The sequence below is a fragment of the Argiope bruennichi genome, chromosome 6 (assembly GCF_947563725.1).
Source record: "Argiope bruennichi chromosome 6, qqArgBrue1.1, whole genome shotgun sequence".
Taxonomy (NCBI): domain Eukaryota; kingdom Metazoa; phylum Arthropoda; class Arachnida; order Araneae; family Araneidae; genus Argiope; species Argiope bruennichi.
In genome coordinates this window covers 109,414,247-109,438,749 of record NC_079156.1, presented here as the reverse complement: position 1 = coordinate 109,438,749, position 24,503 = coordinate 109,414,247, and the positions used below count along the sequence as shown (strand labels likewise).

At 33.3% G+C, this 24,503-nt stretch overlaps 1 protein-coding gene across 1 annotated transcript; it reads right to left on the bottom strand.

Annotated features, from left to right (window-relative positions):
* Positions 1–23,096: 23,096 nt before the first annotated feature.
* Positions 23,097–23,501, bottom strand: LOC129971896 (speckle-type POZ protein-like B). Its single transcript, XM_056085874.1, has one exon. The coding sequence runs from the start codon at positions 23,499–23,501 to the stop codon at positions 23,097–23,099; it is 405 nt and encodes a 134-aa protein (XP_055941849.1).
* Between the last annotated feature and the right edge of the window lie 1,002 nt (positions 23,502–24,503).

The following is a 24,503-nucleotide window of genomic DNA, read 5'->3' as shown; positions in this document are numbered from 1 at the left end:
CTTTTGTTAGAATCATAGAATATCCTAAAATTTTAAAATTACCTATTTTTCTGGACAATGCACTTAAGTTAATAAATGTTCTTCACACACTTTTTTTATTTAAAATGCATTACACCAGATGCTGTTTCATGTGATCATTGTGGGTTATAAAACTGATAGCAATTACTGAATACTTGATTAAAAAAATATTGAATTGGATAAATGAACTTTTTTTATCATATCAAATGGGGGAAAAAGCATTTACTTCCGGCTATCTATTATTCTTTTCATAAAAAAAACTGTTAAAAATATTTTATATTTGTTGCTTATCCGAAATTATTCCTTAACGATTTATTTGCATATTATTCATACATTTATTTTTTTATTATTATTATTTGTTTATATTCTAAAACCAAGCATGCAGTATTGTTCAAGTGTTAAACAAATTCTGGTTTTCATTGGAGGTTTTTTTTCCAATATATTTATTAAGGTCGAAGGCATCAGTGTTTATTATTTGTTCTGCTTTGCAAAAAGCTGACGATTTTTCAAAACTAACGAAGAGCATACACACAATGAAATATTTGACTGCCAGTGTTATGGTGACCCATTTTCGTTAAACTTTTATGCCTATTAAGATCCTCAATTTAGTCTTTAAAATTGAAATCTATTCTGTTTAAAAATTCCGTTTTTCTGTTGTAATTGTAAGTGGTTTAATAGATTTTAAGATAGATCTAGCAGCTTTGTTGACCTTTTAAATCAATCTAGGCTGCCCTAGTCTGGGCAAAAAAAAAAGTAAATCCAATTACTTGCTTTGGGCGATTACGGAACTTCATCATCGTTATATATCGCCCAACACATATCGATATATCGTGATATTATATATTCAAAGATAAATTATAAATAGCATCTCTTAACATGTTGACTGATCAGAACGACTTCAAATAAAAGGAAGTTTCAATTTATATAATAAAAATATTTGTTTTCTTTTGAATAAAAATAGTTAGAAAATAATTTTTTTAAACTCCTTTAATAAAGCGTGTCAATGCCGAAGCTGTGCCTGCATGTTACAATTTGTAACATTGCGTTTAAAATAATTTTTATAAATTAGAATATTACAGTATTTCTAAAAGTATTAGCAAAAATTCTGTATGAAGGACAATAAGAATGAAAGGCAACAAAAATCACTATCCGGCAATCAAAACGAAATCGAAAACATAAATTAATTGTGAATATCAATTTATTGTATCCCGATTTATAATAAACCGCTAGGCGGAAGTATAATGGAATTCCTTTTTTTTATGCGTGTACACTTAAGTATGACAATACGAGCTGAAAATAAAATTGTTGATTTAATCTGAATTAATCCTTTTTGCTTTTATTTCTGAAGATGAATATTTAGTGATTAAACAAAGGGCAGGTTTCTAGGGAAGACGAATATTTTACGAGCGGTTATTACGTAACCAATATCAAAAAGTCACAAATACCAGTGATCAATACTTTTTAAAGAGGGATGTGATTCAAATCTTTGATACGATCTTATTGATGTTATTTCGATTACAGGTCTTGGATCACGATATTAAGTAACAATCGATTTGAATCTGTGAATGGGTTGAAAAGTGAACGGACCGGTTATTCTTGGAATTATCGTATCATATCACTGAAATTTATCGGAAAGTGTGAAATCATCCCTCCACTTTATGGGAGTGACCTTGACTTTGCTATATTCGCATTTGACGGTGCACTATTTCATTAAGATCATTTTTAAGCTTGTGACATTACTTTGATTGCTTATAGTCTGTTTACTACTGGCGCCATCTATTGGTAGAATATAGAACTAAAGTAAACATTTTAAAGAAATGACATATATTTTTAATTCAAATTTTTCAGAAAATGGTTCACTCCAATAAAGAAATTAAATAAACAGTTTTGAAAAAATATCAAATTTAAGAAGTAAGCTGAAATAGATAAATTAATTTAATTCCACGTTACTTAAATTAAGTATTAATTACAATTAATAAATTTATATTTAATACTAATTAATAATATGATTGAAATAACAGATATTTTGAACAAATATTTAAAAATAACAATAGCAAAATTATTCGTTATTCAAAAAATCGTGGATTACGCATCTCTACAGACTAGGCTACAACCTTCTGATAAACGCAATTATTTTTCCATAATGGTATCATTCAGTTAGGGAAAAGAAAACGGTTTATTCCAAAATGACAAGCTTAAAGCAAATACTTTTATATATTAGAACATAACAGTATTTATAGAAATATTAACAGAAATTCTGTATAAAGCGACAAAGAATGAAGAGCAGCAAAAATAAACACTAACCGATAGTAGAAACGAAATCGAAAGCGTAAATTGATAGTGAATATGGATTTATGGTATCGCGATTTATCGTCAACTATTATTCATGATCATGATATCGATAAATCGATATTTTTCGAAAACTAGCATGGAAAAATCGATTTTCATTTTTCGATGAACCGAAAATCGGTTCAGCCCTACCAATTACATGGGAAAGATACCACCAAAATATTTCCTTACAAGAGAGACAAGAAATGCCAGGAACGTTAATTGTTAATGCTGATTGAAAATGAAGGATTGTCTAATTTAAAAGGGATAGCATTAATTTTGTAGTGTCTACACTAAATAAATATTTTTGAAAGCTTTAGAACGCATTAATTCTATCCAGAGTGCTTTCAAGATTGGTCGCATTTGAGCAGTTGACTGAGTTATATCTGATTGTTTGATATTTTTAAAAAATTGACCGCAACTGTTTAGGTAAATTGATTTATTTTTCTAATCCATCTTTTTGTGGCCTTATATATCCAAAGCGTTTTTAAAATATATATTAAACTTCATTAATGAATAGTCAATTCGTATCGTGTATTCTAGTATTAAGTCGCTGTTATGAACACATTATATTCTGTACAATCAAGACGGTGTACCTATCTATAAAAAGCTCTACATGTTATATATCTTTAAAAAAAATTATTTATGATATTCTTTATATTATATAAACAGTGGCTCAAATAATTGAGAATACACCTTACTTTTACTTGATAAATCCAACTTTCAATATAAATAACACATTACCGGGTAGTGCAAACATGTTTTTATTTTTACACATAACAAATGATTTAATTTAGAGTAAAAATAAAGAAAAATCAACGAAAAACTTCTAGACTGAAATATTTCAGAAGCATTTTAAATAAACATACATAGAATTTTGCCTCAAAAAATTGACAATACACCAATGAAATTCTTGTAATATCTCGAATAGAAAGAATGTGCCAGTATTTAGTTGCTTGTCTTTTGGCTTTTATAATGGCCTCTAAACGGCGTAGTACCGATTCGACCCATTTTTGGTGGTATCTGAAGATATTTTACTCCATTCTTCTTGCACCACATGTTATAAATGAGTTTTGTTTCTAATTTTGTGTTTCTGGACGAGTGCTTTCAGTGTCACCCACAGATATTCAATAGCATTGATGTCGGGGTACTGTGGTGGTATGTGTAACTGCTGTTTGCAATGAAAAATACACCATATTTTGACGTTACGTGCATTCTGTTTGAAGTCATTGTTCCACTGTAAAATAGAATTTCCATCTAAACCCAAATTTTTAACACTTTCCTTTAGATTGCTGCGGCCATATGGTTCATCCAACTTAATGCAGAAACTTTCCAAATCATTAACAGAAGTGTAAGTGCTGAAACTGTGCGAAATGCCATTAGACAAGTTGGATATAAAAGTCGCATTGTTCGAGAGAAACCGTTCATCTGCTTGCAAATTAAGAAAAAGCATTTGAAGTTTGCAAAAACTCGTCAATTGAAGACCAATAACCTTTGGAAGAAAACTATATTTAGTAATGAAAAAAAACTCAACAATTTTGGCAGTGACAGCCAACACAGTGGATGGAGAAAGTCTGATATTGCTTTGGATCCAAAAAATTTACGTCCTACAGTTAAACATGATGGTAACTTCGTCATGATTTGAGGTTGCATGGCTTCATCCGGAGTAGGAAATTTAATTTTTATCGATGGCATTATAAACTATATGGTTTACTTGGATATACTTCACAGCGATCTAAAGGAAAGTGCAAAAAAATTGGGTTTAGATAGAAATTCCGTTTTCCAGTAGGACAACGACCCCAAACAGAATGCACTTAACGTCAAAATATGGCATCTCTTTCATTGTAAACAACAGTTACACACACTACCAAAATACCCCGACATCAATGCCATTGAATATCTGTGGGCCACACTGAAAACACTCGTCCAGAAACACAGAATTAGAAACAAAACCTATTTATAACAAGTGGTGCAAGAAGAACGGGGCAAAATATCTTCAGATACCACCAAAAATGGGTCGAATTGGTACCACGACGTTTAGAGGCCATTATAAAAGCCAACAGACATGCAACTTAACAGTGACACTTTGTTTCTATGCGAGATATTACAAGAATTTCATTGGTGTATTCTCAATTTTTTGAGGCAAAATTCTGCATATGTTTATTTAAAATGATTCTGAAATTTTTCTGTTTGGAAGTTTTTCGTTGATTTTTCTTTATTTTTACTCTAAATTAAACCATTTGTTATGTGTAAAAATAAAAATGTGTTTGCACTACCCGGTAATGTGTTATTTATATTGAAAGTCGGATTTATCAAGTAAAAGTAAGGTGTACTCTCAATTTTTTGAACCACATATATGTATAATATACTCTGTATATTATCCTATATAATTACATGATCGAAACTTGTGTAAATTTAATATTGGCAATCAACAATCATAGAAGCTTTAATAATGATTTTTACTAATGTTTCCATACTTTTCCTAAAACTAAAGCTTGCGAATATCAACTTTAATTTTGTAATCAAAATAAAATCGTATGCCGTATAATTACACATTCTAGTAACAAATGCCTCATTTCAAATCGATTTATTGACTAGGAATATTTGTTGCTGATGTATATTAGGACTCGGTTACTTTTGCAGACGATACATCTGTCGTGTCCCCTGTTGTTTTGTCTGCAGCGTAGACCACGCCTACCAAACCAAAAATTCTTTTCGCGAAGAACGTTCGATTCTGTATGCGCATGCGTTAATTTTGTGCGGTTTGTTACTATTCGATTAGTTGTAAAACATTATACTTATTTTTTTTTCCACAGAAATCTTTTTGGTGAATAAAATCTCTTTCAGAAAGAACATGTGCTGTTCGTCTTTAAAAAAAATTCATACAAGAATGAAGTGGATTGTTATAGATTCGTATTCTAAAAAGAGGGTTGTCATGTTTAAAAGTTCTGGAACGCTTGCTGTATTACGTTTTCATCATGACGCAGTTCTAGACTTGAGTTTATAGTCAAATTCATTTGTAATTTGACATGGAAAAATATATATAGCAACAGTTTTATTATTTGTTATAGTTAGATAGGCAATTATATTTTTATAGCCTAGCCGGAGGATGGAATGATGAAACTGAATAATTCGTTTTTTGGCATTTAAATAAAAAGCGATTAACCGGTTAACTGTTTCGACCTCGTTGGAAAATGCGCACCTAAATTGTGTCGCAAAAAGTTAGCGATGGCGAGTATACTCATCAGATACAGAGTATGCGTAATATGAAATTAAGTTTTAATGAAATGACTTTTATTCTGTTATTTCAGTAATCATATTTATTTATTTGCATAAACTAACATATATTTTTAATATATGAACGAAAAGAAACATGAAAGAAATTGGATGACTAATACAAAACAGCGATAGATTTAAGAAACACAGTTAATATTATATGCGGGGTTTTTTTGATAATAATTATTAATAATCTTTTATTTGTTCCTTTGATTTCGACGTGGCCTCAAAATATTTTAAACATCTTGAAATTTACGAATGTATTTGATATTTTACTAAAACTGTAATTCAAATTGCAAATTGTCACTATTTAATACTAGTGATGAATAAACTCATCATTACGCAAAATGTTATACCTTTTTCATGACGAGTACACACGTCGAAAACAGTTAACTGGTTATTCTGAAAGGAAAAGCTTAAACAACAGACTTATATATAAAAAAATAGTTTAATTAGGTCAGGAGTAAATTTACATAAAGCATAAATTTGAAAGAAAAATATTACATTTAAAGCAATTATAACTGTTATTTGAATGAAATTTTCAGAAAGACATAGGAAAAAAAACTTCTTTTAGATTAGTGGCAGGATTTTCTTCTTTGAAAAATTAATTATGTTGGGAAAAAATAGGATCCAATTCGCAATCCGAATCAAAACCGTATTCTAGAAGAATTGTTCTACCATTTCAGATGGCCCTGTAATGGTTGATTTTTAGAAAAAAGTAGTGAAAATTAAATGTCAATATTTTTTGTTTGTTTATTTATTTCTCTTATTAGACTTCAACAAATTTGTTTGATAATCGTTATGCTCCTAAACATTAGACTTATTAGAACTCAAAGGTAATGTTTGTAGGGAACCAATCGCCACAAATTTCCTTTCTTCTTTTTTCTATTTTAAGTTACTATTTTTTAATAATCGGCCATTGTATTACCGTGTAAAATCATGTAATACAAATAAAGGTTTAAAAAACTCTTTTTTTCCTGTTTGCAGATTCGGACAGACAGAAAAGTACTTATTTGCATTTTTCAACAGTTCCGGGGAGGGGGGGGGGTCCCCGTCAAAAAAAAAAAATCGAATTCTTCCAAAACTGCAAATATCGATCTGAAATTTTTTCCTTGTTCTTGCAAAACGTACTTAAGTGGAATTACAAAATTTCTTAAAATATAAAATAAAAAAAAATGTCGATCAAATTGAAAAAAAAAAATTCCAAACTTACTCTTAATATAAATTTTCTCCTTTATATGTAATGATATTTTAAACTCTTAATTTACACCATAGCAAAATATTCTCTTATTTCGTGATCCAATTCCACTTCCGGTTTAATTAATTCGTCTGTAAAAAATAATGCGCCATCAGAACTACGATTCAAATGAAATTGATACTTCGGTACTCTTGAAAAGGTGTCAAAGGCCTAAGGCGCGTGGCCAAAAATCCTATGTTTTATAAGGCTAGTGATCATCTGTTCGTCCCTTTTTTGCCTCTGCTTTACTTTTGTGTTTGTGCAGCGCTGCGTCTTGTAAAATAATCATGTGTTTGTCTCCCGGGAGAGAAGAGAGAATAAAACTTAATTAAAAATATAACATGTCTCTTCAACGTCTTCAAACCTGCACTCTACTTAAACAAAACAAAAAAAAATCTTTACATATTATTTAGCCGACAGGATTCGAAAACATTACATATATGTAGGACTGGGTGGGACAAAATGCCCTTTCAATTCCATTTGGATCAATGTCTAGGGTACTGATTAAGAAACTTTTAAAGAAAAACAAATAATTTATTTACAGTAAACAAAATTAAAAGGACATTAACAGTTAGGACGGGAACGATTATTTACATTAAAGTTAGAAGTAAAATATCTAGATGGCACCAAGAGCGAAGCCTAACAAGAAGTCTGCCCATAGCTAAACTATGTAACGCCGTTGCGTATTAAATACTCATCGTTATCGGACACGAAGAGCCCTCTCTCCTTCTCTTCTCTCGAGCGAATGTCGACAACTCGCTTCTTTATTAAAATTTATGGTCACGTGACTTAGCACTTTCGATTAGTAGAACCCATGGTGCCATCTATTACAATACAATACAATAAAACTAAATTGAATTGGATGCGTTCAGTATAACAGTGGAATGGTAATTTCCACTAATTAAAACTCTACAACTCGGCCAGTCCTGATAGAAAGATGACCTCATCGTTGATTACATACTGGCACTCAAGATTGACAAAAGATTAAATTCCACTCGGCCAAACTGTTATTAAAGGAATCAAATTCAGAAATTCACTTTAAATACGTTGGTTCTTAAACGTTCTTACGTTGGTCTTCTTCTGTTGGTTAGAGAGGTACGTTACACTAGTAGTAATAATTTGCTGAATACATCACTGGAAAAAAATGTCTAAAATATAAATGCACAATTTAAAGGAAAACACAGTTTACATAATTGTTGATAACTCAAGACAGAAGTTCACTACAAAAGGAAAATATAATGGATGGAACATGAAAAAAAACATGTGTATATTCACTGAATCACAATTATGTTAGAAGAATATAAAAATATACATAAAAATGGAATATATTATAGAATAAAATACAGTTATTAACAATCGCCCTGATTTCGTTTTATTCAACCAGGTGAGTAAAATTTCATCAAATCTGCTGACGACGTGGTGAGATTAGGACCTTCATAGTCGCCTATTTTCTCCACGTCGTACCTATCTCTCGGCTTTACTTTTATAATTTTATATGGTCCCAAAAATCTAGATTTTAGCTTTAGTCCAGTTCCGAATTGAGTTCGCTGAATGACTACCAAATCCCCTTTCTGATATACTGGAGCTTTCTTGCGCTTTCTATCATAGTTTTTTATTTTGGGCTTGTATATTCTGAATGTTTGCTTTTGCTTCTTGTTGAAGAAGATCTATCTGTTCTTGTAATTCTTCTATTAATTCTTCCAACAGTAAATCTCGTATTCACAAATCTTCTTTATTCCTCATTGCGGTGCCAATTAACAGTTCAAAAGGTGTCCACTTGGTATTGCTGTTTGAGGTACTGTTAAGGATTCTCTGTAGTCTGTCTACATGCTTGTACCATTTTGTAGGGTCATAAATTGACAATTTGGTCAAGACAGGTATGAGTGTGCGATGTACTCTTTCTACTTGGCCGTTTCCTCGAGGTAATCCTGTTGCTGTTTGTAAATGTTGGATATTCTCGTCGATACAATAATCACTAAAGGCCGTAGAGGTAAATGCTGATCTTCTATCAGTGATTATTCTCCTTGGATTGCCAAACGTTTTCTGTTGTAGTCTTAATTTGTCAAGTGCGTCCTCAGTATAAGTAGATTTGACAGGGTATAGCCAAGTAAATTTAGTAAATGCATCAACAACTGTTAGGATATGTTGATATTTCTTGTTCGTGGATGGCATAGGACCAATAAAATCGACATGACAGGTACTTAGTGGTATATCTTCTTTAGGAACCACTTTTCTTATTTGCTAATATACATGATACACAGTTCAAGATTACATTTTGTACTCGTTTGGTTAGGTTTGGAATAAAGAATTCTTGCTTGGAGATTTCTTCGGTCTTAGTTGTTGAAAAGTGTCCCTTTTCATGAGCTAATTTGATTAATTCGGTTTGCATGTCTCTTGGAACAACTATTAATTCCCGACCATTTTCATATTTATATAAAATTTCGTTTCTTTCGAAAAAAATTTCTTGATTAACACTGCCGCTGATGGGCGATCTGAAATTTTGGACATTTTCATCCTCTTGCTGGGCTCTTTTCAATCTTACTGTAATAGTTTCGTTTGATATTACCGCTACTGGATTTCTGCTTAGAGCACCTACATGTTGCATTCTTTTACCTGGTCGATGAATAATTTCGTAGTCAAATTCTTCTAAAAGAAGTTCCCATCTGGCTATTCGAGTGACTAAGTCATTTTTATCCATAGTCTTTTGAAAAGCGGAGCAATCTGTCACAATCTTGAAGTGATTACCTAAAAGGTAGGTGCAAAATTTCTTGAGTGCGGTGACAATGACGAGGACTTCTAATTCGTAGCTACTATACTTTTCTTCCGCTGGAGAGGTTTTATGAGACATGTGTTGGACCGGATGCAGTTTTCTATCTTCGCCTTCTTGCAGTAAAATGGCTCCATACCCATGTTGACTGGCATCCGTATGTAGTTCTGTTTCTCTTCCTTATCGAAATATATTTAACACTGGACCTTCTATCAATATTTTCTTGAGCTTTGCGAATGCTTCAAACTGTGGCTGGTTAAACACAAATGGAGCATCCTTTCTAGTCAGGTCACTCAGTGGTTTTGCTATCTTTGAATACTGGGGAATGAACTTGCGAAAATAGCCGGTTAGGCTTAGGAAACTTTGAACTTGTTTGACCGTTGTCGGTACTGGAAATTTTTTTACTGCTAACGTTTTTGCTGTTGACTGACGGATTGTCCCGTTTTCGACGATGTGACCTAAAAACTCTACTCTCTTCTGCAGAAATTGGCATTTTGGAAATTTTATTTCTAAGCCAAATTTGGAAGCTACTTCAAACACTTTCTTTAACTTTTCGAGCCCTTCAATTTCGTCTTTAGCTGGAATTATTAAGTCTTCCATGTAAATTATCACAATGCCTTTATGCATAAGTTCTCGGAAAATACTGTACACATACCTCTGGAACACGCTAGGACTGGTACTCAGACCAAAAGGTACTTTGTTGAATTCGAATTGTCCGTCAGGAACTACAAAAAATGTGAAGTGTTTACAGTTTTCGTTTACGTCAACATGAAAAAATCCCTTTCTTAAATCAAGGGTATACTTTAGCTTCTTGGAGTTTATTCAAAACGTCTTCTATTAACGGCAATGGGAAACTGTCTTTGATGAGCTTTTTGTTTAATTTTCTATAATCGATGCATAACCTAGTAGTACCATCTTTCTTCTTTACTATTACGATTGGACTCGCGTACTCAGATGAGCTGGTTCTGATTATCCCTTGTTCTAACCATTCGTCGATTTGTTTATTCACTGCTTGATTCTCTGGAAATGAGAGTCTTCTTGCAGGTTGGTAGACTAGAATGTCGTCCTTTAAAATAATTCCCATGGATACATCCGTTGTTTCAGTTTTTTCTGGTTTGTAACTGGAAATTAGCTCCGATAATTCTTTTCTTACTTCTGGACTAGAAATGTGCTCTATTTCGATTTCATCATTTGGTCTTGACTCATATAGCTGTGCATGCATGGAAAATATTTCTACGTCTTCTCTTCTTCGAAATTTAACACCTTCTTTGGCGAAGTCAAGTGAGGCTTGTTCTAAAATGTCTGACCCAATAATTGTCTGAAAATCTAAATATGACATAGGCACCACATGCCATGTCAGAGAATATTTTTGTCCATCTAATTCGATATCTTGCAGAAATGACCCTTTTATTTTGACTTGCGATTTCCTAAACAAGATAATATAATCGTTTCTCTTGAGAGTTCTGAAGGTTTGATGATTTGTTTGCAAATATCTTCACGGAGGAGTGTGACTGAACTACCAATGTCTATTAATACATAGAAAGTTTTGCTTCTTAAAGCTACTTTTCTTGTTCTTATTTTCTCTCGTGAAAGTTCAGAGCAAACTTGTACAATAGGTGCCAAAGGCTTGTTACTTTTCGTATTTTTGGGTCGTCGTGGACAATCTACGCCAAACTGTCCTAGTGTCTGGCAGTAACAACAATTCACAGGTCTCCATGGTTTATTCTTCTCAACGTATGAGTTTCTATTTAGCTGCAAAGGTCTGTTCTCGAACTTGTTATTTCCATCCCGGAAATTCGCTGGTCGTGGGTAATTCTGAAATTTATTTGCTCCTTGAACTTCATCTTTCCTTCTGAAGAATGGATCTGATACTTTTGGTTTCAATGTCATCCTGACATCGTCATATTGTTCGAATTTTCTCGCCATATCAGCAGGTGAATTTATGGATGACCACTCATCAAGAAAGTGATTCTGAAATTCTGGTGGTGCTTTCCGTTTCATCTGGTCCGCGATGATAAGTTCACGTAACTTTTCGTATGTGTCTTTTTTCAGCCCTATTACCCATCCGTCAAAGTAAGTCTGCAATTCATGATAGAAATCGTGCCATGTTTTCTCAGGAGCTTTTTGATGGGAAATAAACAACTGTCGAAGTTTCTCCGGTGACAACTTGAATCTCTGTAACAACAGATTCTTCACATGTTCGTAATCGTTCAATTTTTTCTCAGGTTCTCGAGCAATTAAATGAGCAACCTCCAGAGGAATTAATCCTAGTAGTTTCTGGACCCAATGGTTTTTTTTTTTGGCTATAACGTTAAATTGGCATGGTGCTCAAATAGCGTTAAATTTAAACTTATGTCATCTTCCAAGTTGAATCGGTGGAACATCTCTTGCGAAGCCCTATTTGTTATTGAAATATCTGCCGAGTTTTCATGACCAACATTTCTTTGAACTTGGATTCTCAACTTCTCAAGTTCGTGCTCACGTTCCTCCTTCCGCAATCGCTCTTCTCTTTCGTTTTGTCTTTCCACTTCTGCTAGAAGTCTGTCCTCAATGATACTATCTAACATCACTTTGGCATCTTCCTCATCATAATCTTCGCTTTTCAAAATCAGATCTTTAATTTTGGATTTCGTCAAGTCTGTTTCAACAGATACGCCGAATTGTTTCGCGAGAGCAATTAAATCTTCTTTCTTGCCTTTTAGTAAGAAAGCCATTTTGAGAGAAAAAGGGACTTGGTGCTAAATCAAAGAACTGTACTAATTTTGAAATATATCCAAAATTCTATATGCTTTAGCGTGTTTAATTAAATGCCAAATTAGATTAGTTTCGCTTCAAACTTGAAACTAAAAATTAATCTTTAGGTAATTTAAAACTAATTCCTTAAAACTATATCTTAAAATGCACAAATTATTTCTAAATACGGTTCCACTCTGAAATTAGAGATTGAAAAAATGACACTGATAATAACTTTCAAAATAATACTAGTGACAATAAAACAATTGTAAAGTAGGAAAGCCCAAAATTACATTAAAATATTAGTAAAATTCAAAATGAAATTAAAATAAAAGTAAGATTCAAAATTAAATCTAAATATAAGCAAAATTCAATCAAAAATATTGTTCGAATTTAAACCGAAAGTGAATGAATTATCTTCAATATTGATATACAAAACAAATATTTTTAACAACAATTCAACTGATTACTTGAATTCAAAATACTATTGGAATGAATAGAAGATAAAATACTTTATTAGAAAACCATGAGTAACTTTCAGCAATAAATTTCAAATAGTAAGAATATCGGATATTTCATTTGAGATCACAAGTAAAATAAAAATTCTTTCGTTAATATTTATTTATGCAGCTAGGAAAAATTAATTTAAAAAACAGGTTTCTTTCAACACGATGCATATACCGGGTGTCCCATAAATTTGTAAATACTTCAAAAATTGATGAGACAACACTGGTAACTCCGGATAAATACAGCATATCCGGATAAATGCATGAGATTTCGTGGCGAATGGCTTCCTTTAGCTGCACTAACGAAGTTGGCCAATGGCGGTACACCCGAGACTTAAGGTAACCCCATAACCAGAAATCAAGGGGTGTTAAATCTGGTGAGCGTGGGGGCCATTCATGTGTAAAGTGACGGCTGATTATCAGTTTTTCAATAAAAGTTCTTCTCAAAAATGCCTTCACTTCGGTGTCGATGTGAGGAGGTGCCCCGTCTTGCATGAATGTCACTGTGTCAAGGACATCGTGTTCCAATAAGGACGGTATCACTTCCTTCTGTAACATTTCCAAGTAACTTGTTCCATTAACTGAACATGTCTTCCATCCTGCTTTTTACAGGGCTTTTCAAATAAAAAAGGGCCTACAATAATGGATGCAGTGAAACCACACCAAACAGTAACCCGTGGTGAATACAGGGGCTTCTCAGTGTAAGCATGTGGATTCTCATGTGCCCATATTCTACAGTTATGGGTATTAACTGCTCCATGCAAAGCAAAATGAATCTCATCTGTCCACAATATTTTCAGCAGCCATCGCGGATCATCTTCAATTTTCGCCAAAGCCCAATTTGAGAATTCCAATCTCTCAGCTGTATCATTTGGTAAGAGATGATGTAGCGATTGCAATTTGTATGGGTACAATTACAATACACCATGAAGGATACGGTACACCGAAGTCTTTGGTATACCAGTTATTCGTGCCACTTCTCGTGCGCTACTGACTGCACTTGTAGACTGTTCCCTTAGCGTGTTCATTTGCGAAGAGACATCGGGGGTACGGACTGTTGTTAAACGAGGTGCACCACTGCGTGACCGATGACACAAACTTCCAGTTTCTTCGAAACGGCGTACTAGGGAAACAAGTCCAGCAGGAGTGATCGGACCTGAACCTTTCTTCCATCTTTTCTGGGTCCTAAACTTTCGTAAGGCTTTAGCCGCCGATTCGTTGCTGACGTAAAACAACTTTACCAATAGTGCTTTATCCACCAGTGTCAACATCTTAGTACAAACCTTATGCAAACCTTTACAAATGATGTGTCAATCTCTCACTCTGCCTTTCATAAGACTTTAATTTGCATATTTCCACTGATTTTCTTGTGCGCAGCGCCATCTATTGACAAATTTTTGAATTATTTTTTTCTGTATCAAAAAAAAAATCCGCCTTCATGAGAATAATAGTTTCGCAAAACGCATTCAAATATACCCAGGCTTCAATTTTTATGAATTTTTAAAGTATTTACAAATTTATGGGACACCCGGTATATACTTTCGTTTCGTTTTTAATGATACCGGAATGAATAAATACCAGTACAAAAGTACAGCATATGATAATATACACAAATAATAAGAAAAAAGATTTAATACAAGTGGAACTGTTGATTTGGACTCTGGAATCCTCCGGCGTGCCACTCAAGGTCCGGCTTACCTAGTCGTTGATTCGGCGATTTTTTTTTTCTTTTTAATATTAATCAATAGAAAAACGGAATAGTGTATACAAATTTCAAAAAGACAAGTTAAATTCAGAACTCAAAACAGAAAAAATAGTTTTTTTTTTCAATAAAATAATAACTTTTAATAAATCAATAGTTTACTTAAAAATAATTTCCCTACGTTTATTATAGAATAGACTCTTCAAAAACAAAACTGAAATCTGTTACTATATATTAAACACATGCATGAAGCTGAAATTTTTATAAACAACAGTTATCAATGGATTTAATTAAATGGATCAATGGATTGTTACATTTATTTAAATAAAAAGAACTAGAGAGCGTCAATAGATTACTTTCAGGACAGGCGATTCAGTTCTGGAACGTAGACAAAATATTTCAGAAGTACTTACGCGAATTTAGCTCAGTAGCTGTATGCGACGACACAGCGTTTTATATTTTACTCGGCTGTGCACACTTATTTTCGATGTTTCGATAATTTTTTTCGTTGATGATTCTTCCAAGATCAGGTTTTTTCGCTGATGATGCTTTTGAGATACAATTTTTTCACTGATGATGCTTTTGAATACAGGAACACGCATTCTTCCGTTGCACAGGTGGGAACCCTTCCGTTGTATACTTATTTGAAGATGAGACTGGATGCTGGAGTTTTCTTTAACGATGATTCAAAATCCCGGCCGAACCCCCAAGTTTGTAGGACTGGGTGGGACAAAATGCCCATTCAATCCCATTTGGATCAATGTCTAAAGGCCTTATCATACGGCCAAATACCGTCTACACTTTCGTGGACAAACGCGCACGGAAAAATGTGTGTAGTGACGTCACGTGGGGATTTGCTGTATGGTAAACCTAAAACACAGGTGTACTTTATGGCTAATTTATCAAGCTTTATTCGCTTTTTCTGTTTGGTGAATATCTACACATTTCATTAGTGGGTTTCCTGTTCATACATTCCATACATTATATCCTGGGATATATTGCTGTTCCATCAATTTTGTTAATTTTTCAGTAATAATGACAGGTTTACGTACAACAAAAAAAATTTAATAATTGCATAATGTATCTGTATTGCTATTTCATAGATTAAATTGTGAAAATCAAATTGAACACAGAAATATGCTAAAAAAGCGCTTTTGTGAGTTGGATGTGCAAATAGTTTTAAAAATAAAAACTTCACTATTATTTATTAATTAAAACATTAAACAATAACAGAATCATTCATATTTCTGCAGTTCCCTTAAATGTACTATATAATGTGCTGAACAATATTTCAGCGGTAAGAAAATGAATTGATCCTCATTAACTTTCACAACAGCAAAGAATTAAATAATTTTTCAACTGTATGGAAGATGTTAATTACATATTTTAGAAATTCAAAAATTATACCATTATTTTAAAAAAAAATTAAAGATTTAATCTGATCAAATACAGTTCACAAAAAGAAGACAGTTCACATAAACATTAATAATTTTTTTTAATTCTGAAAATAAATTTTCTTGGTTTTAATGACTATCTACGGGTGTCAATATCTCTTCGTCTTCTGATAATTACTGTACGAATTTCTTCATGTAACATTTGTCTTTAATAATAAATATTCAGTGGATTCCAAATAGCCGGCTTTTGATGAATAAAGTCGATCAAAACCCATTTTTTATCACACGACCATAGAACATTTTGGAAATGTGTTTACAAATTAGTTTCATATTGGCGACAATCGCGCCATTCTTGGCAACTACGTCAGTACCAAAGCCATGCATGATTGGTTGAATTTCTTTTGCAAACAATCTTTCCGTCGCTACCGTCTACATTTTCAAGCTGGTTGAAAAAAGCTCACGATGACGGAAAACTTGCTTGACCGGTTGACTGCGGGTGAAAACGGAAAATTGTCCACGAAAGTGTAGACGGTATTTGCCCGTTTGATAAGGCCTTAAGGTACTGATTAAGAAACTTTTAAAGAAAAACAAATTATTTATTTACAGTAAACAAAATTAAAAGGACATTAACAGTTAGGACGGGAAAGATTATTTACATTAAAGTTAGAAGTAAAATATTTAGATGGCACCAAGGGTGAAACCTAATAAGATGTCTGCCCATACCTAAACTATGTAACGCCGTAACGCCCATGGTGCCATCTATTACAATACAATAAAACTAAATTGAATTGGTTGCGTTCAGTATAACAGTGGAATTGTAATGGCCACTAATTAAAACTCTACATATATATAAGCTAATTGTGTTGTTGTTTTTTAATATTTATAATTTTACTATTTAGTTTTTCCTCTGAGATTAATAGATTTTTTACTTAGGGGTACTTACGAAGATCTGGATGGTCGCCAAGGGTTATCGCCAAGTAGTAAACAAAGCGAGCGATAGCTGACCGACGTCTGTTACCCATTCGTTTCTGCATGGGAGTGATATGAACCACCGATCTGTTAGGTGTGAAGCATGTTCAAAAAGCATTCGATAGAGTGTGGCTGGAAGGAGGGGAGAATGTTTTTTTTTAAGTTAAAAAATTCTACCGATGCCTTTTTCAGATGCCGAAAGCCTCCTATGCTCTAAATTTTTTGTCAGCAAAACAGACCGGTGCAGCCGGTATAAAACATTCTTTATCTCAAAATTGAAAAGATAAGCAGCGATAGTGATCCTAAAGATTAAAAAGGTCTTCTCAGATAAAACATAACTGCTTTGTAGAATTGTTTATTTGATCCGCTATGCTTTTCTTAGCGACTTGGCATTCTTGGCTTAGCAATGGGTACACTAAAGTACGATTTTACCAATGTATAAGGGCTGACGAAGGATAAGCATAATATCTTAAAAATTCGATTACAATTTCCCACATAACAATGATTGACCAGATTATCCATGAGAATTTGAGGTAAAATCTACCCCTCCCCCTCTGATGCGTCATTACCATGTGCCTGTTCCACCTATCGCAAGATTTTTTCAAAGAGAGTGTGTATCCTGAAGTATTGTTTTTTCAATTCCTCTAAAAAAAGCGATGAGAGGAGGATAGGCGACTATGCATAATCAAAATACGAACAGTGGTCGGCACTGAGAGACTGGTTTATTGGTTTTCATTTTTAAATATATAAAGATTTCGCGTTAAGCTGTGGAAGCTTCTGTCATCAAAATCTAAAAGCTCCGAGATTAAAATCATGTTAGCGTAAGATAATATTCACATATATTAAAACGTAAAAATTTTTTAAGATATTTAAAACAAAAAACTATTATAGAAATCTTATACTTAAAGAATATCAAGCACAAGATAGAAACATTCATTATTCAATTTTATAATCCCAATATAATTTATGCATAAATCTTTGGCTTGGTAATTCTAACAAATGAAATGCAAAAAATACAAATTCTAACAACTTTCAGTTCATCAGCTCAATAGCATTGGATTAAATTATTAATTTTAATATCTATTAATCATGAAAAAGAATTTGCATTTCGGCGCTCTACAGGCCAGGCCGTTTGACCAAAAACTACCTAATTTGGCACATTTATACTTTTTTTTGGGGGGGGGAGAAAATGTGCATCTCGAAGCAATTTTTTAAGTCCATGATTAAAAATTAGATACAATTTTAAGGGGGCTTCTCTACAACTTCCGAAAATATTACAGAACAAAAATGATTATGTTATCTTAAATTTCTTTAACGAATTAAGCTCTTTCAAAAATGTTATTTTTTCCATACCACTTTAATTTCTATTTTTATTAATTTTTAAAAAATATTTTTAACATATTTTACAACAATGTGTTTTATTATTGAAATGAAATTCAAAATGATTTTATTTGGCTATTTATATTTCAACCTTTTATAATCAAAATTTAAAAGCTCCGCGCTTAAAATCATGAGAGTACAATCTAATATCTAATATCTAAAAATCTCATTTCACGGTGTTTGTGTTCGTACTCCTCCGAAACGGCTAGACCAATTTTTATGAAATTTTTTTTGTGTATTTGATAGGTATGAGAATAGGTCGTAAAGAATATCTCACAACGCTAGGTAATTAGGGTGTTCCTATCCACGTTCACCGTATGCTAATGACATTAACGCTTGCTTGAAATCATCGCCACTGTGACGTAATGTTGAAATAGTCCACCTAATCTATGAAATATATAAAAATCTCATATCACGGTTTTTGTGTTCGTACTCCTCCGATACGGCTCAACCAATTTTTATGAAATTTTTTTTGTGTATTTGATAGGTATGAGAATAGGTCGTAAAGAATATCTCATAACGCTAGGTAATTAGGGTGTTCCTATCCACGTTCACCGTATGCTAATGACATTAACGCTTGCTTGAAATCATCGCAACTGTGACGTAATGTTGAAATAGTTCACCTAATCTATGAAATATATAAAAATCTCATGTCACGGTGTTTGTGTTCGTACTCCTCCGAAACGGCTCGACCAATTTTTATGAAATTTTTTTTGTGTATTTGATAGGTATGAGAATAGGTCGTAAAGAATATCTCATAACGCTAGGTAATTACGGTGTTCCTATCCACGTTCACCGTATGCTAATGACATTAACGCTTGCTTGAAATCATCGCCACTGTGACGTAATGTTGAAATAGTTCACCTAATCTATGAAATATATAAAAATCTCATGTCACGGTGTTTGTGTTCGTACTCCTCCGATACGGCTCGACCAATTTTTATGAAATTTTTTTTTGTGTATTTGATAGGTATGAGAATAGGTCGTAAAGAATATCTCATAACGCTAGGTAATTAGGGTGTTCCTATCCACGTTCACCGTATGCTAATGACATTAACGCTTGCTTGAAATCATCGCAACTGTGACGTAATGTTGAAATAGTTCACCTAATCTATGAAATATATAAAAATCTCATGTCACGGTGTTTGTGTTCGTACTCCTCCGAAACGGCTCGACCAATTTTTATGAAATTTTTTTTGTGTATTTGATAGGTATGAGAATAGGTCGTAAAGAATATCTCATAACGCTAGGTAATTACGGTGTTCCTATCCACGTTCACCGTATGCTAATGACATTAACGCTTGCTTGAAATCATCGCCACTGTGACGTAATGTTGAAATAGTTCACCTAATCTATGAAATATATAAAAATCTCATGTCACGGTGTTTGTGTTCGTACTCCTCCGAAACGGCTCGACCAATTTTTATGAAATTATTTTGTGTATTTGATAGGTATGAGAATAGGTCGTAAAGAATATCTCACAACGCTAGGTAATTAGGGTGTTCCTATCCACGTTCACCGTATGCTAATGACATTAACGCTTGCTTGAAATCATCGCCACTGTGACGTAATGTTGAAATAGTCCACCTAATCTATGAAATATATAAAAATCTCATGTCACGGTGTTTGTGTTCGTACTCCTCCGATACGGCTCGACCAATTTTTATGAAATTTTTTTTTGTGTATTTGATAGGTATGAGAATAGGTCGTAAAGAATATCTCATAACGCTAGGTAATTAGGGTGTTCCTATCCACGTTCACCGTATGCTAATGACATTAACGCTTGCTTGAAATCATCGCCACTGTGACGTAATGTTGAAATAGTTCACCTAATCTATGAAATATATAAAAATCTCATGTCACGGTGTTTGTGTTCGTACTCCTCCGAAACGGCTCGACCAATTTTTATGAAATTTTTTTTGTGTATTTGATAGGTATGAGAATAGGTCGTAAAGAATATCTCATAACGCTAGGTAATTAGGGTGTTCCTATCCACGTTCACCGTATGCTAATGACATTAACGCTTGCTTGAAATCATCGCCACTGTGACGTAATGTTGAAATAGTTCACCTAATCTATGAAATATATAAAAATCTCATGTCACGGTGTTTGTGTTCGTACTCCTCCGAAACGGCTCGACCAATTTTTATGAAATTTTTTTTGTGTATTTGATAGGTATGAGAATAGGTCGTAAAGAATATCTCATAACGCTAGGTAATTAGGTTGTTCCTATCCACGTTCACCGTATGCTAATGACATTAACGCTTGCTTGAAATCATCGCCACTGTGACGTAATGTTGAAAAAGTCCAGCTAAAAATAATCACGCGGGTCCAAATGCTACAAGATCCATCTGCTGATACATTCTCGGACCAATTGTTAGATATGGGTGATGGAAAAGTTGCTGTCTATGAAAATGCTGGATGTATAAAATTGCCCACTCATTTCTGCACTATCTTTGTTTCGCAAAATGCTCTCATTGACCGTATATTTCCCGATGTGCGCACATAATACATAAATCATGCGTGGCTGGCAGAAAGAGCCATTTTGGCAGCAAAAAATGTGGACGTCGACAATTTAAATTTCAAGATACAGCAGTCGTTGTCAGACGACTTGGTATCATACAAATTGATCGATACAGTTTGCGATGCTAACGAAGCTGTAAATTATCCAACAGAGTTTTTGAACTGACTGGATTTGCCAGGCATGTCACCACACCTTCTACGACTGAAAGTTGGATCTCCGGTTATTTTACTTCGGAATTTCAACCCACCACGGCTGTGCAATGACACGCAATTGGTCATTAAAAAATTGATGAAACACGTTATCGAAGCCATCATTTTGAAGGGTAAATTCTGAGCCGAAAATGTTTTCTGCCACGAATTCCAATGATTCTCACAGACGTACCAATCGAATTCAATTTCCTATTAGATTCGCATTCGCAGTGACAATCAGTAAGTCGCAAGTTCAAACGATGTCTGTTTGAGGCTTAGATTTGGGCACACCATTCACACGTGGCATGTTCTCGCGTGGGCAAACTATCGTGCTTATTTGTGTTGGCTAAAGATGGACTGAGAAAAAATATCGTACACTCAATTTCTCTTCGAAATGAATATTGATTTTCTTTATTTCATTTTTATACTTTAGGACAAAAAATATATTACTCTTTTCACTTTACGTTTAACTTTTAAGAGATCAAACAATGTATATGTTCGTTACGTTAAGAAATACATTGTATTGAGAAAATTAATGGGTGTTTTTTAGTTTTTATCGGCAATCATCGTCTACAGTGCTCCATTTCTCTTTCTGTCATAGATCCCATCCCTACACACTTACAATACATTCGTTAACAACTAAAATATTCAATAGAAATAATTTATAAGGCAGAACAACGTTTGCCGGGTCAGCTTGTTGACATTAAAAACTAACTAATAGTATAAATTTTAAATACTAAAACTGCAATTAGGAGAAGGAGAATTTTGTATTGCCTTTCTTGCACCTTGTACTGAAATTATTCGATTATTTCAACATGTAAAAGGGTTAAGAGGCATCTTACAGAGGTAAATTTATAGAAATCTTATATTTAAAGAATATCACATGAAGTATATAAGCATTCATTACTAAATTTTATAATTCCAACTTAATTTATGCATAAATCTCTGGCTTGGTAATACTAACAAATGAAATGCAAACAATAAATACGCACTTTCTAATAGCTTTCATTTCTTCAGCTAAATAGCACTGAATTATATTATTAATTTTAATATTTCAACATCTATACTAATAATAAAGATGAATTGGCGGCGCTCTACAGGCCAGGCCGTTTGACCAAGAGCTACCTAATTTGGCACATTTATACTTTTGGAGGGAGAAAATGTGCATCTCGAAGCAGTTTTTTAAGTCAATGAATTTAATTTTTAATTAATTAAAACTTAGATACAATTGTAAGAGGGCTTCTCTACAACTTCCGAAAATATTACAGCACAAAAATGATTATGTTATCTTAAATTCCTTTAATGAATTAAGCTCTTTCAATGATCCATTTTTTGCCGAATAACTGTATTTTCTATTTTTAAAATATATTTTTAACTTATTATTCAACAATATATTTTATTTTTGAAGTGAAATTCTAAACGTTTTTATTTAGTTATTTATATTTCATCCTTACTTATTTTCCTTTGGTGATGATTAAATTATGGTCTTATTTTTCCTATTTTCCTATTTTCATACATTGCTGCTCTTTTCGGTAATATGATTGAATGTAATATATAGATAAAAACCTACGGAAATTCATAGCACTGTTAAGGTATTTCAAATACTATGAGTCGCTAGCATCAACTGCTGAAATTTAAAAATATTTTGCACAGGGAATGATGAGAACTAATTTACACAAGAGACATTTCATTACATTTTATACAATCATAAATCGTGTCGAGTCAAAAGTGGTTAGTAAATACATAGTTATAAAAGTAAATAATATGTTAATATCCTTATACAAAGCTAATTGAATGTTAATAGCATTTGACAAATAACAATGAACGTTTTATTTAACCAAAAGTTTTAGCATAAAACATTAGTGTGACAAGTGAAATTAGAATTTTGTTTGGATTTCTCAGTTTTATTTTTCAAAAAGGGTAGCTCTCAAAAATGTAACATAATAGATGCTACCAGACCCAAGTAACTAAACTAATCTGTTTGCTTCAAATTTAATAATTTGAATTAGAAGAACATCAAGCACATAGAGGGAAAAAATGGCTCATGACTTACGCATTTCATGGAGGTTGCATCTTATTCTTGATACATCTTTCTGCCCATAACGTCTGCAGCAATATCAAGATGAGTTTTCATGAATTCCTTCCATTCCTCAGAGCAAAAAAATTGTTTCCTCTGACCCATTATATAATCCTGGGAAGCACTTTTCAGGCCATCATCATCGTGTAGATAAGCCAGAATCAAAATATCACACGCATTTGATGCACTCAAGTTCTCTTTCAAGAGGAAAGAACACCTGCGTTTTAGGGACAGAACCCGGTACTTGTCAGCAATCTTGTACAAACTGGATGCGCTTTCAAACTTGAGATCTTCCAATGAATCAGTGTACATGTACAGCAGCATTCGGTGTATGGTATCGTCCTCGAAATCGGTGATATCGACATGTCCACTGTTCCTCTCCTTCATGTCGTTGCTGAACATGTTCCTGAACACTGGGGACCTGGCGCATAAAATGCCTTTCTGAACATGGAATGTTTTCGTGGAAGTGCGAACTTCTATGTCGCTGAAGATGGTATCGTTATAAATGGATTTCAAGTCTTCTGCCAGTTCTGACGAGTTTTGAGATTCCTTTTTTTTTTGGTATTACATTCATTTTTATTTGTTGATTCAGGGCTTTCCATTAAGAAACTATAAAATTCTTCTATAGCAGATCCAGTTGAATAGACACACTCACACTCAAGAGTGAGCACATCATTCGGCAAATAGTGGCTTTTGTTTTCCATCAACTCTTTCGTAAAAAGCAAGGTGCACGATGCTCCCTTTATTAATTCTTCTCGGAAATATTCATGGGTTCCGCAATTTTTCCTCCTCCCTTTCGAATCCACCACAGATGTTTTAAACGAAAAATATTTTAAAGAAGACAGGCAATTAAATTTTAAGCCTAATTTTTTTTTTTCAAAATCTAGTCCTTCAGTTATAAAAAAATCTAATTCAATAAACTGAGGTTTGAATTGATATTTTTGCCCGGATTTAATAGTACTGCAATTTTCCATCCTCCACAAAAAAGATTTCCGATTCACATTGTAAACCGTTCGGGCATATAAGTGCTTCACTTTATCAGGTTTCTTTTCCTTTTTCCATAAGGTACAATGAACAGTCAGAGTGTCTTCGGGAAGATATGCTTCTTTTCCACTTCCGAAAATAAAATCCCGTGTTTGGCTTTCTAGGAAACCCCACATTGAACTGATCCGTTTATTTCTTGCAAGATCGAGCCACTTTTATCCATAAAAGCGAGCATATAATTTACGTGAACGAATTTCTGTCCAGTGTTGTCTAGTACTCTTTGAAGATAAAAATCCAGTCTATTTTATTAGTATTTCCCATGGGGTATAAATTCAACTTCCATTTTGTGTCTTTCGGCGCATCTGCAGTGAATACAGGACTCGCTATGCATTGCGTCTTTGTCAACCAGCAATGACTTAT